This window comes from Stegostoma tigrinum, chromosome 2 (genome assembly GCF_030684315.1).
Source record: "Stegostoma tigrinum isolate sSteTig4 chromosome 2, sSteTig4.hap1, whole genome shotgun sequence".
Lineage (NCBI taxonomy): Eukaryota > Metazoa > Chordata > Chondrichthyes > Orectolobiformes > Stegostomatidae > Stegostoma > Stegostoma tigrinum.
The window spans coordinates 82,125,325-82,138,891 of record NC_081355.1 but is presented as its reverse complement, the minus strand read 5'-3'; the positions used below and the strand labels follow the sequence as shown (position 1 = coordinate 82,138,891).

General features: G+C 39.0%; 1 protein-coding gene across 2 annotated transcripts in view; it reads left to right on the top strand.

Annotated features, from left to right (window-relative positions):
• The window catches only part of mios (missing oocyte, meiosis regulator, homolog (Drosophila)), a 46,755-nt gene that overhangs the window by 29,736 nt on the left and 3,452 nt on the right, over positions 1 to 13,567 (top strand). The window contains exons 7-10 of one of the 2 annotated variants that reach the window (XM_048548661.2): positions 651 to 809; positions 3,501 to 3,653; positions 7,481 to 7,685; positions 8,492 to 8,621. In XM_048548661.2, the coding sequence (XP_048404618.1) occupies positions 651 to 809; positions 3,501 to 3,653; positions 7,481 to 7,685; positions 8,492 to 8,621 (647 nt within the window). Of the gene's footprint in view, positions 1 to 650; positions 810 to 3,500; positions 3,654 to 4,534; positions 7,686 to 8,491; positions 8,622 to 13,567 lie in introns of those variants that run through there. The other variant, XM_048548670.2, reaches the window with a different exon arrangement.

Below are 13,567 nucleotides of genomic sequence, written 5' to 3'. Positions count from 1 at the left end.
TCCACGCCGCCCCTTAAAGCATCCCACCCAGACCCATCCCCCTATAACCCACACACCCCTGAACACTACGGGCAATTTAGCATGGCCAGTCCACCTAGCCTGCACACCTTTGGACTATGGGAGGAAACTGGAGCACTCAGAGGAAAGCCATGCAGATACGGGGAGAATGTCTCTGTGGAGTTTGCACAGTCGCCCGAGGCTGGAATCAAACCCGGGTCCCTGGTGCTGTGAGGCTGCAGTGCTAACCACTGAGCCACTGTGTCGCCCCTTCGTAGCTTCTATTTAACATTTTGTTACATTATTCATAAATGTTGAGATAAGTGAAACTTCTGTTGATTTCTTTTTCTCTCTATTAAAATCTCATGGAATGTTGCCTAATTATGACTGGTTTAGTTGTGGTTTGCTGGTATAATAAAAGCATAAGAGGAAATAAACAATGTGGACATGAAGTCTGCAAAACTCCTGCTATTGAAATATGTTTGGTTACGTTTTTAAATAATAATTGCAATGATATATTAGATAATCATGAACATCCAATTTAATTAAGGCCATCCTATCTGAAATGTGCAAATATAATTGTTTAATGTTAAAAATCAAAATTATCCTGTTTGTTAGCATCTTCAATATTTTGTCTCGATCCTAATCTTTAGATCCTTCGGTATATTGATAAACTAACTAATGAAATGAAAGAGGCTGGAAACCTGGAAGGAATCCTTTTAACAGGCCTAACCAAGGATGGCATTGACCTGATGGAGAGTTACGTAGATAGGACTGGTGACGTGCAGACTGCAAGCTTCTGCATGTTGCAGGTAGGTCAAAAAAAAATTCACCGTTATGACTGCTTTGTTTCCGATACTCTCATTTAGAGATTCTGAGAATTTAAGGGAAAAACAAACTTGAATGACTGAAAATGCTTACTACCTGATGTAAGTGAAAACCAAAATATTGTTGAGGTGGATGTGGTTCAGGGTGCAGCTAAATATTTGGTTAATAGAGTTGAATATAAGAGGTATGAGCTCAATGCCCTTTCTTCATCCTTGTGCAATTGGAATACCATTATGAAAGGGTATATGTTGATGGACCTAAAATTCAAAGAATATTTGCTTAAATAATACCTTTGCTATAGATTGATAGTGATCTGAATACTTGATCTTCTTTCTTGATTCATTAATATGAAGGAGTCAACTCTTCATGAATTGACTAGATAGTACATACTGTATACAATCATGATTAAAGAAAAGTCATAAGAAATAGCAGGAGTAGATCATTTAGACTGTTGAACATTTTCTACCATTCATGGTTGGTTTTGATTTGTGGCAGTAACTCCACCTTCTTGCCTGTTCTCCATAATTCTTGACTCCCTCATTGAAAAAAAAAACCTGTCTATCTTGACCTTGATCATATTCAGTAGCCTCCCCCACTCCTTTCTGTAGAAGAGGATTGCAGAGACTTAATTCTGAAGAAATTCCTGCTCATCTTGTCCTTAATTATGAAATCCCATGTTTTTAAACTTGGTCTCCAGTTTTAGATTTCCTCCATAAGAGGAAATATCCTCCCAATATCTATCTCGCAAATTTCCCTGAATGTTACATTTCAATATGATCACCTCATGTTCTTCTAGACTTGAATGAGTATAGGGCTAACCTCCTCCAACGTCTTCCTAAGTGAACTCTTTATTCATAGGAATCAGCCAAATGAGCCATCTCTAAACTACTTCCAGGGCAAATATACCCTTTAAGAATGTCAAAATGATGCATAGTACTTGGGTGGAATCTCTCTAATGCCCAAGACACCAATAGCAATTGTTTTTGCTCCTTTATTCTCCATTTGCCTTCCATTAAGGGCCAACGTTCCATTTTTCTTCATAATTACTTGCTATAACTGGATACCAACTTCTTGTGATTTAATGTACCAGGCCAAACATACCTCTGTAACTCTGAATTCTGTGGTTTCCATTAAATAATTGAGTTCTGATTTTAATGTCGTTCCAGCCAAAGCTGTCAGCCTTGCGTTTCTCCACGGTATACTCAAAGTGCTAATGTATTGTCCACTCAGTTAACCTATTTTGCTCCTGCTTTTTGCAGTCTCTTTGTGCAATCCTCTTAATTTGCTTTCAACCTATCTTTTCATCATTAAGTTTTGGCTCCATTGTATTCTATTCCCCATCTAAGTTTATTCGTATAGTTTGTAAGTATTTGAGCATCACCACTGCCTGTGATTCTGCACTAGTTAGTTTTCTGACCTGAAGTTAACCTGCTTATCTCCTCTTTGTTGTGAATTAGCCAGATGTTTATCAATTCTAATATATTTCCCAACACTTAATGCTGTTATCTTGTGCAGTAACCATTTTATGTGGCACATTAATAATTTCAAAAAGGCGTTCAATATTACTACTTTGTCTGCTTCACACTGTCTTCCACGCTGCTGTTTTTACCCTCCAAACAATTGAAATAAATTTGTCAAACCTGAGTCCCTTTCACAAAACCATGTTGGGACTTTATTTGTATTTGCTTTAAATAATGTACTGTAACTTTTTCCCAGTTACAGATGTTAAGCTAACTAATGTTTAGTTTCCGGATTTATGTAACTCCTGCAATCACTGATTCTGCAGCCATTTTCTTTTTAAATCCTAGAATGCAAACCATCAGGCTCAGTCTTGTCAACTTTTAGTCCCGTTAGCTTTCTTGGTATTTGCTGTTGTGAATGTGAATGTTCTAATTTCCAACGTCCCTTTAGCCTCGTTTGTCTTCTGTTTCTACAGTGCAGATAAGTACAAACACCACATATCGTTGATTTCATTCTTTGTTTTTTTTAATTTCCACACCATTTGATGGATGGCATAGCAAATCAAAGGGAGTAATTATTTGAATTTATAAAATAGTTAATTACTTTAACTGGTTATCAGATAAATCATCCTTCGAAAGGAGACGTAACTGAAGATAGGATATAACAGTTGATAAATGATTCTTTTGCGGCACTGTGGTAGGATCTCTGTTTCAGGGCCTGAATGTACGGATTCAAGACTCCCCTTTGCTGGAGATATGTCATAACGTGTCCCAACAGGTTGATTCAAAATCTGTTCAAAAATGTCCATCTCTAAGCTTGGTTTTACTACTTTGTGGACTCTTGTGGCATAGTGATGATGTCACTACGTTTTGGCCAGAAGGCCTGGGTTCTGTCCCACTGCTGTCAATTCTACTGCTCCCGATTTTGTATCATAGGTGTTGAAGAGGTACATCATCTAATGAAAAGTTTTTCAAGGCATAAGGCCAATCCTTAAAAGCTGTCTGTTCACTTTGTGTTCACATTGTATTTCATGAGCTATGGATAGCCAGGATGTAATATTAAGCAGGAAAAATATATTTGATAAGTTTGAGGTGAATTCCTCCAATTATTTTACTTTGATAATCACCTAGGCAATGAATGTCTGTTGTCAGTTTAAAAATGAGATTTCAGAGTGTAGTATGTTTTTCTTAAATTTTTTTTTGTATATCCTTTAGGGCTTTCCAAGTGATGTTGTGAAAGATCCCAGAGTCCAATATTGGATAGAGAATTATAGAAACTTACTTGATGCTTGGAGGTTCTGGCATAAGAGAGCTGAATTTGACATCCATAGGAGCAAGTTGGACCCATTTTCTAAACCTCTTGCACAGGTGAAGTGGTTTTTCAAGGAACAGAAGTGGTAGTGTCTTTTTTTTTGAAGCAAGGAATCAGACAGACTTTGTTATTTAAACTCTGAAGTCCATTTTAAATTGTTTCCTGGCCCATGTTAAGTTCTGAGAAGAAAATATGTGACAGTGTATCAACTTGCTGTGTTATTCTTAAATGGAAACTAATTGAACATGCAGGTATTTTATATTTATATTTAGTTTCATAAATCATTAACTCATAGCCCGGGTAAGTGAGGGAAAATCTGTAAACTGGCAGTTGTAATATTGCTCATCCACTACTTTCGCCTGTCATGATCCTCACTCTGTGTTCAATAACTTCCAGTGAGTGTAACCCGTCCTGAGGAAGGGTTCCCAGACCCAAAACAATAACAGTTTTCTCCTCCACAGATGCTGCCAGACCTGCTGAGCTTTTCCAGCAACTTTGTTTTTGTTACTTCCGTTAGAAGTCGTTCTAAACATTTGTACTACAAGATGACGGAAGTATCATCCATGCATCTGTTTTCTTGATGCCTTCCTATGTAGTCGAGTGGTAACCATAAAGCCAAGGATTGAAGTTATGGACAATATTAACATATTTTACTTCTGATGAATAAATACTGAACTGGCCTTATCTCTTGAATATCATTCTCTTGTTTTGTGTCAGGAAAAAATGGAAGAAACAGCAGTTGCACAATGGTTGTTAGTGAAGACCTTTAAAATGTGTTGAAACCCAGAAGATGACAATAGGTATTGGAAAACTGGTTTAGAATTGCAATGAGTACCTAGGGCATTTCGACCAGTTTGGTAGTTCCCTGTCTACCTCCACATGTAAAACTGCAAATAATGCATTTTGTTTTACAAGCTGATTTTTTTTTCTTTTACAGCTCATTGGGGTAGCATGCTGGAAAAGAAGTCCCACTATTCCTGGAACCATCACCGAAAGTTAAAAACTTTTTAAGTGCGCAATTCCACAATTTACAAACAGCCAAACATAAGGTTATAATTAGCAGACTCTCTGGCTTGCTTAGAAAGTGCTGCCCAATTGTGGAATCTCATCCAACAGTAGATGTTTTTTGGTTTGGGTCAGCCAATCAGAGTTTATGACCTTTTTCTATTTTCTTGTGCCCAGAGTATTAATCAGCTGCCACAGATCTGAAATTCCAAGTCTCAGACACTCACTACAAGATGTGCAATACTGTAGGGAGGATTTGGCATATTTCCATCCTCCACAGAGCATGGCCAAGAAAAGGATGGGAACAAAGTGGCAATTCAACCTGTTGCCTCCACGATACTCAAAATTTCCAGAAATTTTTGTTTAGTGAAGTTGGTAAAGAATATAGAGTTAACTGCAAATCAGCCCTGATCTAATTGCATGGAAGAACAGGCTTGATGGGCTGAGTGGTCTACTTCTGTTCCTATAACAGTGATAGATATCAGAAATACGTTTACTATTAACATGGAGTATCTTCCATCGTACAGTGCTAAGTAAAATGGCCTTAGTAATGACTAAGCTGTATTTCCTGAAAAATTTAGATCAGGTCTGACCTTGATGCAGCTACTGTCCCAACTGCTGGTAAATTACTGTGGGATGAGTTGACCGTGTTTATGTGGGGTGAACCCCAGATTTTGGACACTCACTGCAAGAAAAGTTTTGGCATGTTTGTACAGAATACTGTTAAATACCAACAACACAGGTGGCCAGGATAGCCTTCAGCCAGTTTCCTTAATGCAGTTAGGCCGTTCCCTTGCCCTTTTTAGTACAGGTTTGTAGAGTAATCAGATGGGTTCAGAAAAGCTACATTGCTGGTGTAGCTCTGCAGACTTGATTATGTGAGCCAGGTTGGCTGATCAAAAACCTGGTATTCCCATTCTAACAGCACTCTGGGTGTATCTATACAGCATGGACTGGAGTGGTTCAAGATGGTGGCTACTTATCCCCTTTTTGAGAGCAGTGGAGAATGGGCAATAAGTGCTGGCCTGGCTAGTGATGGCAGCATCATATGAAAGAATAAATAAATCTTAAAATAAAATAACTTGGAGTGCACTAAATGTGCAACAGTTGATCAATTTTTCTTTAAAAATCTTCCATCGCCATAACTTTAGAGAAATGATTTGACTCAAGATCCGTTCACACCCGGCCTTTTAATGCAAATATGATTTGTTAATCGGAAAGCAGGCTATAAACTGATTAGAATCATAATCCAGGTAAATGACAGGTGAACTCTTAAATCTTAAGAGAATTTCAGTTGTAACAAAATTATAAACAAAAATAAGATCTCTGGAAAAGCTCAACAGGCCTGGCAGTATCTCTGAAGAGAAATCTGAGTTAACGTTTCGGACCTGGTGAACCACACCTGAAACATTAACTCGGATTTCCCTTCGCAGATGCTGTCAGACCTGCTGAGTTTTTTTCAGCAATCTCCTGTTTTCGTATCTGATTTACAGCATCTGCAGCTCTTTCAGTTTTTATTTAGTGATAAAATTACATTTTCTTAAAAGAGGAATTGTTTAATTTGCTAGAAGATTTTGCAGTGATTTCAATGCAAATAGCTTGTATGCTGTAGACCACACTTATATGCATTTATGGCAGGCCAGATGCCAAGTAAAGTAAATAAACACATGATGACAAGCCGTCTCTAAAATAATTGACTGGTTATTCTTCTCTGGGTAGATATGGCCTGTTTGTCATCCTGACTCTCCTCCTCATCTGTCTCCAGCAGCTTTTGTTGCTCGGTCTGCCTTCAGTTCCTTCTTGTTAATGTACAAAGTAAATGGATCTTAATATAATGAATAAATGATATTTATAAAAACTTTAGTTTTGTTAAGTTTGCTGAAAAGCATGGAGCACTTAAAATGTCAAATATGACTTGCTGTTTGTTCTTGATGGGAAGTGAGAAATACTTTGTGTTGGCTTACATTTTAAGTTTCTTATCTAAGATTACAAAAGGACCTTTGATCAGTTGGGCCAATAGAGTAAGACGTGGCAGATAGTTTAATTTGATAAATGTGAGGTACTGCTTTTTGTACAACGAACAAGGGCAAGATTTATACTGTTAATAGTAGGGCTCTGGGTGGTGGTGTTGAAAAGAGTCCTAGGAATTCAGGTACACAGTTCTTTGAAAGTTATGTCACAGGTAGGCAGGGTGGTTAAGAAGGTGTTAAGCATGTTTGCTTTCATTGCTCGAATCATTTTGTGTAGGAGTTGGAATGCCATGATGAGATTCTATAGGATGTTGGTGAGGCCACTTTTGGAGTACAGTATAGAGTTCTGGTTGCGTTGCTCTAGGAAGGATATTATTAAATTGGAGAAGGTTCAAAAAAGATTTACCAGGATGTTGCCAGAATGAAGGGTTTAAGTTACAAGGAGAGTTTGGAGAGGATGTGCCTTTTTTTTTAATTTACTGTAGTATATGAGGTTGAGGGGTGACCTTGTACCCAGTCTATAAAATCATGAGGGGCTTAAGTAAGATGAATAGCAAAAATCTTTTCCCTGGGGTAGGGAGTGCAAAATTAGGGTGCATATTTAGAGGAGGAAGATTTTGGAACAGACCACAAGAAGAAATGAGCTGCCAGAGGATGTGGTTGATGCAGGTATAGTGGCAACATTTAAAAGACATTCAGACAGGTACATGAATAGGAAAGGTTTGGAGGGCAAACATGGGCAAGTGGGACTAGTTTTCTTCAGGAAAGTTGGTCAGCATAGAATTGGGCCACAGGGTCTGTTTCCATGCTGTATGACTCTTGGGCTATAAAATGATAATCAACTGTTTCAATGATATGAGATACTTCATAATTCTTTTCTCAGTTCTGTGGTACAATATGCATTCCAGGTGTTTGTGAGCTGCAACTTCTGTGGAAAATCAATATCATATAGTTGTTCTGCCATGCCACACCAAGGACGAAGTTTCAGCCAATATGGTGTTAGTGGTTCTCCAACGAAATCAAAAGTCACAAGTTGTCCAGGATGTCGGAAACCTCTGCCCCGTTGTGCACTTTGTCTTATCAATATGGGAACACCGGTTTCAAGTTGTCTAGGTAACCATTAATGCTAGATATCAAGTTGTCATCGTAATAGCCTGGTAAAAATAGAGCGCTCGTTTTAGCTAAGTCACAACACAAGCCAGTCAACATTGAAGAAGATATTGCATTGTGGACATATCCAGCCCATTTTTTCTTGTACCTTGATGGCTAATTTATGCCAGACATTGAACATTATGCAATATAGAGCTGAAAAGTTAAACAGCTTTAATTAAGAAGTAGTAATTCTCTTAGTTACTGTGTACCAGTGTTACGCGGTTTACTTCTTTGAATGTCATGCATCCCTGTATTGGAAGAGATCCTCAGCTGAAACTAAATTACACACAGAAATTGTTGGTCAAAGTGTTATTAACTGCTTTCACCTTTTATGTTTTTAAAAAATGTTTCGCATACCATTCTGTGTTTGGATAAGAGCAAAAGAAAATTCTTTTACTGCTTTTGTTAACCACACAGACGACAATTTGTTCCATGTTTGCATTGACAAACAGAGCACAGGGTTTACCAATAACTTCTCAATGGATATCAACCTTTTTTAAACAACTTTAAACAAACTCACTTCAGTAGGGGAAGAACAAAGATGTCCATGAGACTGCAGTTCATTTTTTAAAATAAAAATAAATGCTTGTGACATTAATATAGTAGACAAATCCTTAACTAATCCCATGAATGATTAATTTTTAACTAAATTGGAAAGAAAACAATGTGGAAGGTGGGTGAAGCAAATATTAATTATTTGAATATCTTATTTTAAAATTTTTATCTTGCTGTTTTTCCTCTGAGGATTTTGTTTTTAATTGGAACAGGAACTGGAAAGTCTGATGAAAAAGTTGATCTCAGCAAAGACAAGAAATTGGCTCAATTCAATAACTGGTTTACTTGGTGTCAAAACTGTCGTCATGGAGGTCATGCTGGTCATATGCTCAGTTGGTTCAGGTAATAAATATCCATGAGATTTCTACATAGATGCAAGAAGAAGAGATGAGAGATCATTTGATTAGTACAAACAGAAACGAAATGTACTATTTTGGCCTCTTGTAGGGACTGATTTGTAAAAAATATAATGTAAACTCTTGCACAGCTGTGTCTGACATGCTGCCTCATCTGTAGTTTGGTAGTTATTTTTGATTAAATTCTATCCCATTTAGCTCAATGGTACTGTTGCACAAAACAGTGGAGAGTATCCTCCATAAGAGTGGACTTTGTTTACACAACAACTTTGCAGTGATCACACACTTGTCATTGATAGATGCACCTGTGGCTAGAAGATTTTTGACATCTAGTGGGTCCCCTCACCCCCTCACTGTTACTTCCCTCCCCACTCACCATGGACCCAGACTAGTTTCTGTGTCCTTTAAGACTTGACCAGTTCAGTCGATAATGATGCTGTCCAGGCACTCTTAGTTTGGACCTTGACATCCCTTATCCAGAATACATTCTGCACCCTTGCCACCATTGATGCTTCCTCCAAGTGGTGCTCAATATCAAGGAATCGTAGGGATTCATCATGTGAGGGAGAGCAAACATGATGTTAAGAAAGATTTCCTTGCCCATGTTTGACATGAAGCCGGGACATCACTTCAGACAGTCCGGAGTCAATGCTGAAGACTCTCGGGATGATGCCCCTGGCAGATAGGGACGTATGAAATATTGGATGGTGATAATCATAGGTGGAGAATAAATATTAAGGGATTTGGCATCTTTAAAGATAGTTTAGGCTGACATGATTGAGAAGGGACGAAGGAACTGAATTAGTTTTTGTCACGTACTCACATGAGTAAAGTGAAAAGTTTACAAGCCATCACTTATGGCACTGTCTTGGGTGTAAAGGTACCTAGGTACAGAATCTTGGTACAAAACAAAAGAAGAAAACAAAGTTTTTAAAAAGTTAAACATTACAGTCCTCCTTGCTTAAAATGTAGAAAAACAAAGAGAAAAACAAAGAAATATAGTTAACAGTTCAACACCACAGTCCATAAGTGCCTGGCTATGCTGGGGTTGCTGTCCTCACAAGGGCTTGACCGTGCCTGCGCTGCCTCAGGCTGCCTGATGTCACTCATGTCACTGGCTGCCTTTGAACTGCCTCCAGTTCAGCCCTTGCCCCCAGCCATGTCAGCTGTATGTTCCTAATCTCACTGCCATTCAGGATGACTGACTGACTATCATTTTCTAATGTCTGTAGTCTTCCTTTTTAAAAGTTCTAATTGCAAGTGAAAAACAAATTAATATCAGTAACAGAGGAAACAGGGTTACTACAACAATTAACACAACTTAACATTCCAACGATTTAAGAAAGAATTCATTGTAGGCTGAACTGTGTGTGTGTCAAAAGGAAGAAAACTTACTCTAAAACTGCAGGTCAGTCAGCTAAACCTTATAAGTACGCGGATCATTGAAAAGAAATTGCACAAAAGGGTAAAGTCTGGATTTCTACCTGAGCCCACGCTAAGTGGCAGAGGTAGGTAGTGGATTCCGTTACAAGAAAAAGTACCGAAAACGTTTAAAGTTAGGGGAGGGCTTAGCAGAGCTTATTAAAGTTTCTACAACAAGACTTAGGATAGAGATTATGGAAAGGTCCAGGAATCCAGCTTGAGGCACAGCAGATAAGGGGGCAGGTTTGAGAAAGGGGACAGTCAATGTGGGACTGATGGCGTTGCACTGATTGGCAGGTACCATAGAGACATGGCTGGAAGGGAATTGGGGCTGGGAACTAAATACCCAAGAAAACGTCCTGTTGAAAGGAAAAACAGATGGGCACAAGGGTTGGAGTTGTCTTGTTAGTAAGAAACGAAATTAAATTGATAGGATATAGTCGGAGGGCATAGAATCTTTATGGGTAGAGTTGAGGAACTGCAAAGGAATAAAGACTTTGGGGAGTTACGTATGGGCTTCCTAGTACAAGTCGAGAAGCAAGTAACTCTGGTGATAAAGGTGCGATTACATTAATCATTGGGGTATGCAGGTGGACTGAGAAAATCAGTTGGTAGTGGATTCCAAGAAAAGGAATGTCTAAGATGTTTTGTTTTGGTGTGGCACGTGGTAGACCCACGAGGTAACAGGCAGTTCTGGATTTGGTGTGTATTGAGGCAGACTTGATTAGGAAGTTTAAGGTGAAAGAACCCCAGGGGGACAGTGATCATATTATGATAGGATTCACCCTGCAGAAGCTTGAATCACATGTAAGGGTATTATAGTTAAGTAAGATAACCACAAAGACCTGAAGTAAATAATGTCCAGTCAATTGGAAGGGGAGCCTGGCGGTGAAGGTGGAACAGCAATGGAAGGAATTTCTTGGGAGAATTCAGGAGGCACAGCAGAAATTCATCCCAAGGAATAAGAGAAGACAAGGCAACTGTGGTTGATGAGGCAAGTCAGGGATGACATAAGAGAGAGCCTAGAATGTGGTGAAGATTAGTGAGAAGCCAGAGGATTGTGGTGCCTTTTTAAAAACCAGCAGAGGATGACTAAAAAGCAATAATGAGGAAGATGAAATATGAGTAAGCTAGCTAATAATGAGAAGGATTGCAAGTTTTTTTTAAATGTATACAATATAAGAGAAACAAGAGTGGACGTTAGGCTGCTGGAAAGTGTGACGGGAGAAGTAGTAATGGGAGACAAAGAATTAGCAGAGGAACTGATCAAGTATTTTGTATCAGTTGTCATGGTGGAAGACATCAGCAACATACCGGAACTTCTAGAGAGTTGGGGGCAAAGGTGAGTGTAGTCGCTATCACCGAGGAGGTGCTGGGGAAGCTGAAAGGTCTGAAGGTAGATAAATTGCCCAGACCAGATGTACTACATGCCTGAAGAAGGCAGCTGAGGAGATTATGGAGGCATTGGTGGTGATCTTTCAGGAATTACCAGTCAGGGAAGGTCGCAGAGGTAATACCCTTGTTAAAGAATGGAGGGAGGCAGAAGACTGGAAACTATAGCGATAGTAAGAATTGCCGATGCTGGAGTCGGATAACACAATGTGGAGCTGGAGAAACACAGGCCAGGCAGCATCAGAGGAACAGGAAAGCTGATTCTTCAGGCTTGGGACCCTTCTTCAGAAGTATAGGCTGGTTAGCCTGACCTCAGTTCTTGGTAAGATTTTAGAGTTAATTATTAAGGATGAGTTTGCAGAGCACTTGGAAGTGCGTAGTAAAATGGGGCTGAGTCAACATGGCTTCATCAAAGCAAGAAATCTATTAGAATTTTTTGAGGAGGTAATGAGCAAGTTGGACAAAGATGACCCATTGTATGTGATGTTTTTGGATTTCCAGAAGGCCTTTGAAAGGTGCTGCACTGGAGACTGCTAAATAAGACAAGTCCATAGTGTTAGACACAAGCTAGTACCGTGGATAGAAGATTGGCTGACTGGCAGAAGGAAGAGTGGGATAAAAGGTCTTTGCCAGGATGGCAACTGTTGGAGTTCCATAGGGGTCAGTGTTGAGACCCACAACTATTTACACTATATATAAACAATCTGGAGAAAATAACTGAGGTCACGGTTGCTAAGTTTGCAGATACCACAAAAATAGGTGGAGGGACAGGAAATGTTGAAACTGGAGAGGCTGCAGAAGAATCTGTATAGTCTGGAAGAGTGAGAAAGAAGTGGCAGATGGAATACAATGTGGGAAAATGTGAGGTTATGTACTTTGGTAGGAAGAATAGAGGCATAGACTATTTTCTAAATGGGAAGGGCTTTGGAAATCTGAAGGATTGCAAATGCAATGTTAGCAATCATTTCAACAAAGCTAGAATACAAAAACACATGTACCACAAAGGCTGTGTAAGGCTCTGGTCATATAGTATTGTAAGCAGTTTTGAACCCTCTATCTAAGGCTGTACTTGCTGGGGTGGGGTTCCAGAGGAGGGTTTGTCATGTGCAGAGCAGTTGAGGACTGTACACGGTGGAGCTTGAGGATGAAGAGGGACCTGATGGAAACTTGGAGAATTCTGAGAGACCTTAATAGATTGGATGTGAAGATGTTTCCACTAGTTAAAGAAACAAGGACCCAACAGCACACCCTCTAAGTGAAGGGATAACCTTTTTAGAACTGAGATGAGAAGGAATTTCTTCACCTGAGGGTGGTTAACCTGTGGAGCTCAGTGCAGCGTGAACATGTGGAGGCCAAGTCATTCAAGACATAGTTAATATTGAGACAGGTTTCTTATTAGTAAGGAGATCAGTGGTTATTGGGAGAAAGCAGGAAATAGAGTTGAGAAATACATCAGCCGTGATTGAATGGTGGAGCGTTAAGACAATAAGTAACCAGAATTCAAGTTGATTATAAACTGGTTGTGATCAAAAATCTTAATGTGGAGTTTTCGTGTGTTTCTTGCAGCAGCCTTTAATTTGGGCAAAAAGAGAATCGTTGATTGTTTTTAAAGGTGAAAAGTTAAAGTTTGGGGAGTGTGGGACTTAACATGGAGGAAAGACACTTATACAGAATTGGATTTAGTGGACAGTTTCTGTACTGCTACTGTTACTTTCTGGGCCAAAGAAATAAATACAGGGATACATTGTTTCTCTGCAATGTTTTATCTGCTGGCTGATAGCTGATATCAGCAAAGTAGGTTAGTGACTGCCAACCCAGAAACTTCAACTTTTAATCTTTTCTTGGTTGGGACTTACTTGTCTGCCTCATACTTTTTTTAAAAAAGGGTATTCCTGTATTGACAAGGTGCAAGGTTATTTTTCCTCATTCTTTCTATTAGTTTTAATACAGTAAAACTTAAACTTTAAACTATTTTTATTCTTGTTGTCATTTTTCCTCAACCCATTCTGCACCAAGTCTAGAATGCACTGTTCACGATGAATCACGATTGCTGGATCAAATTCAAGATAACTTAAACTGTCCATAGCTTAAAGTTTAACATGCTACACATCACTTTGA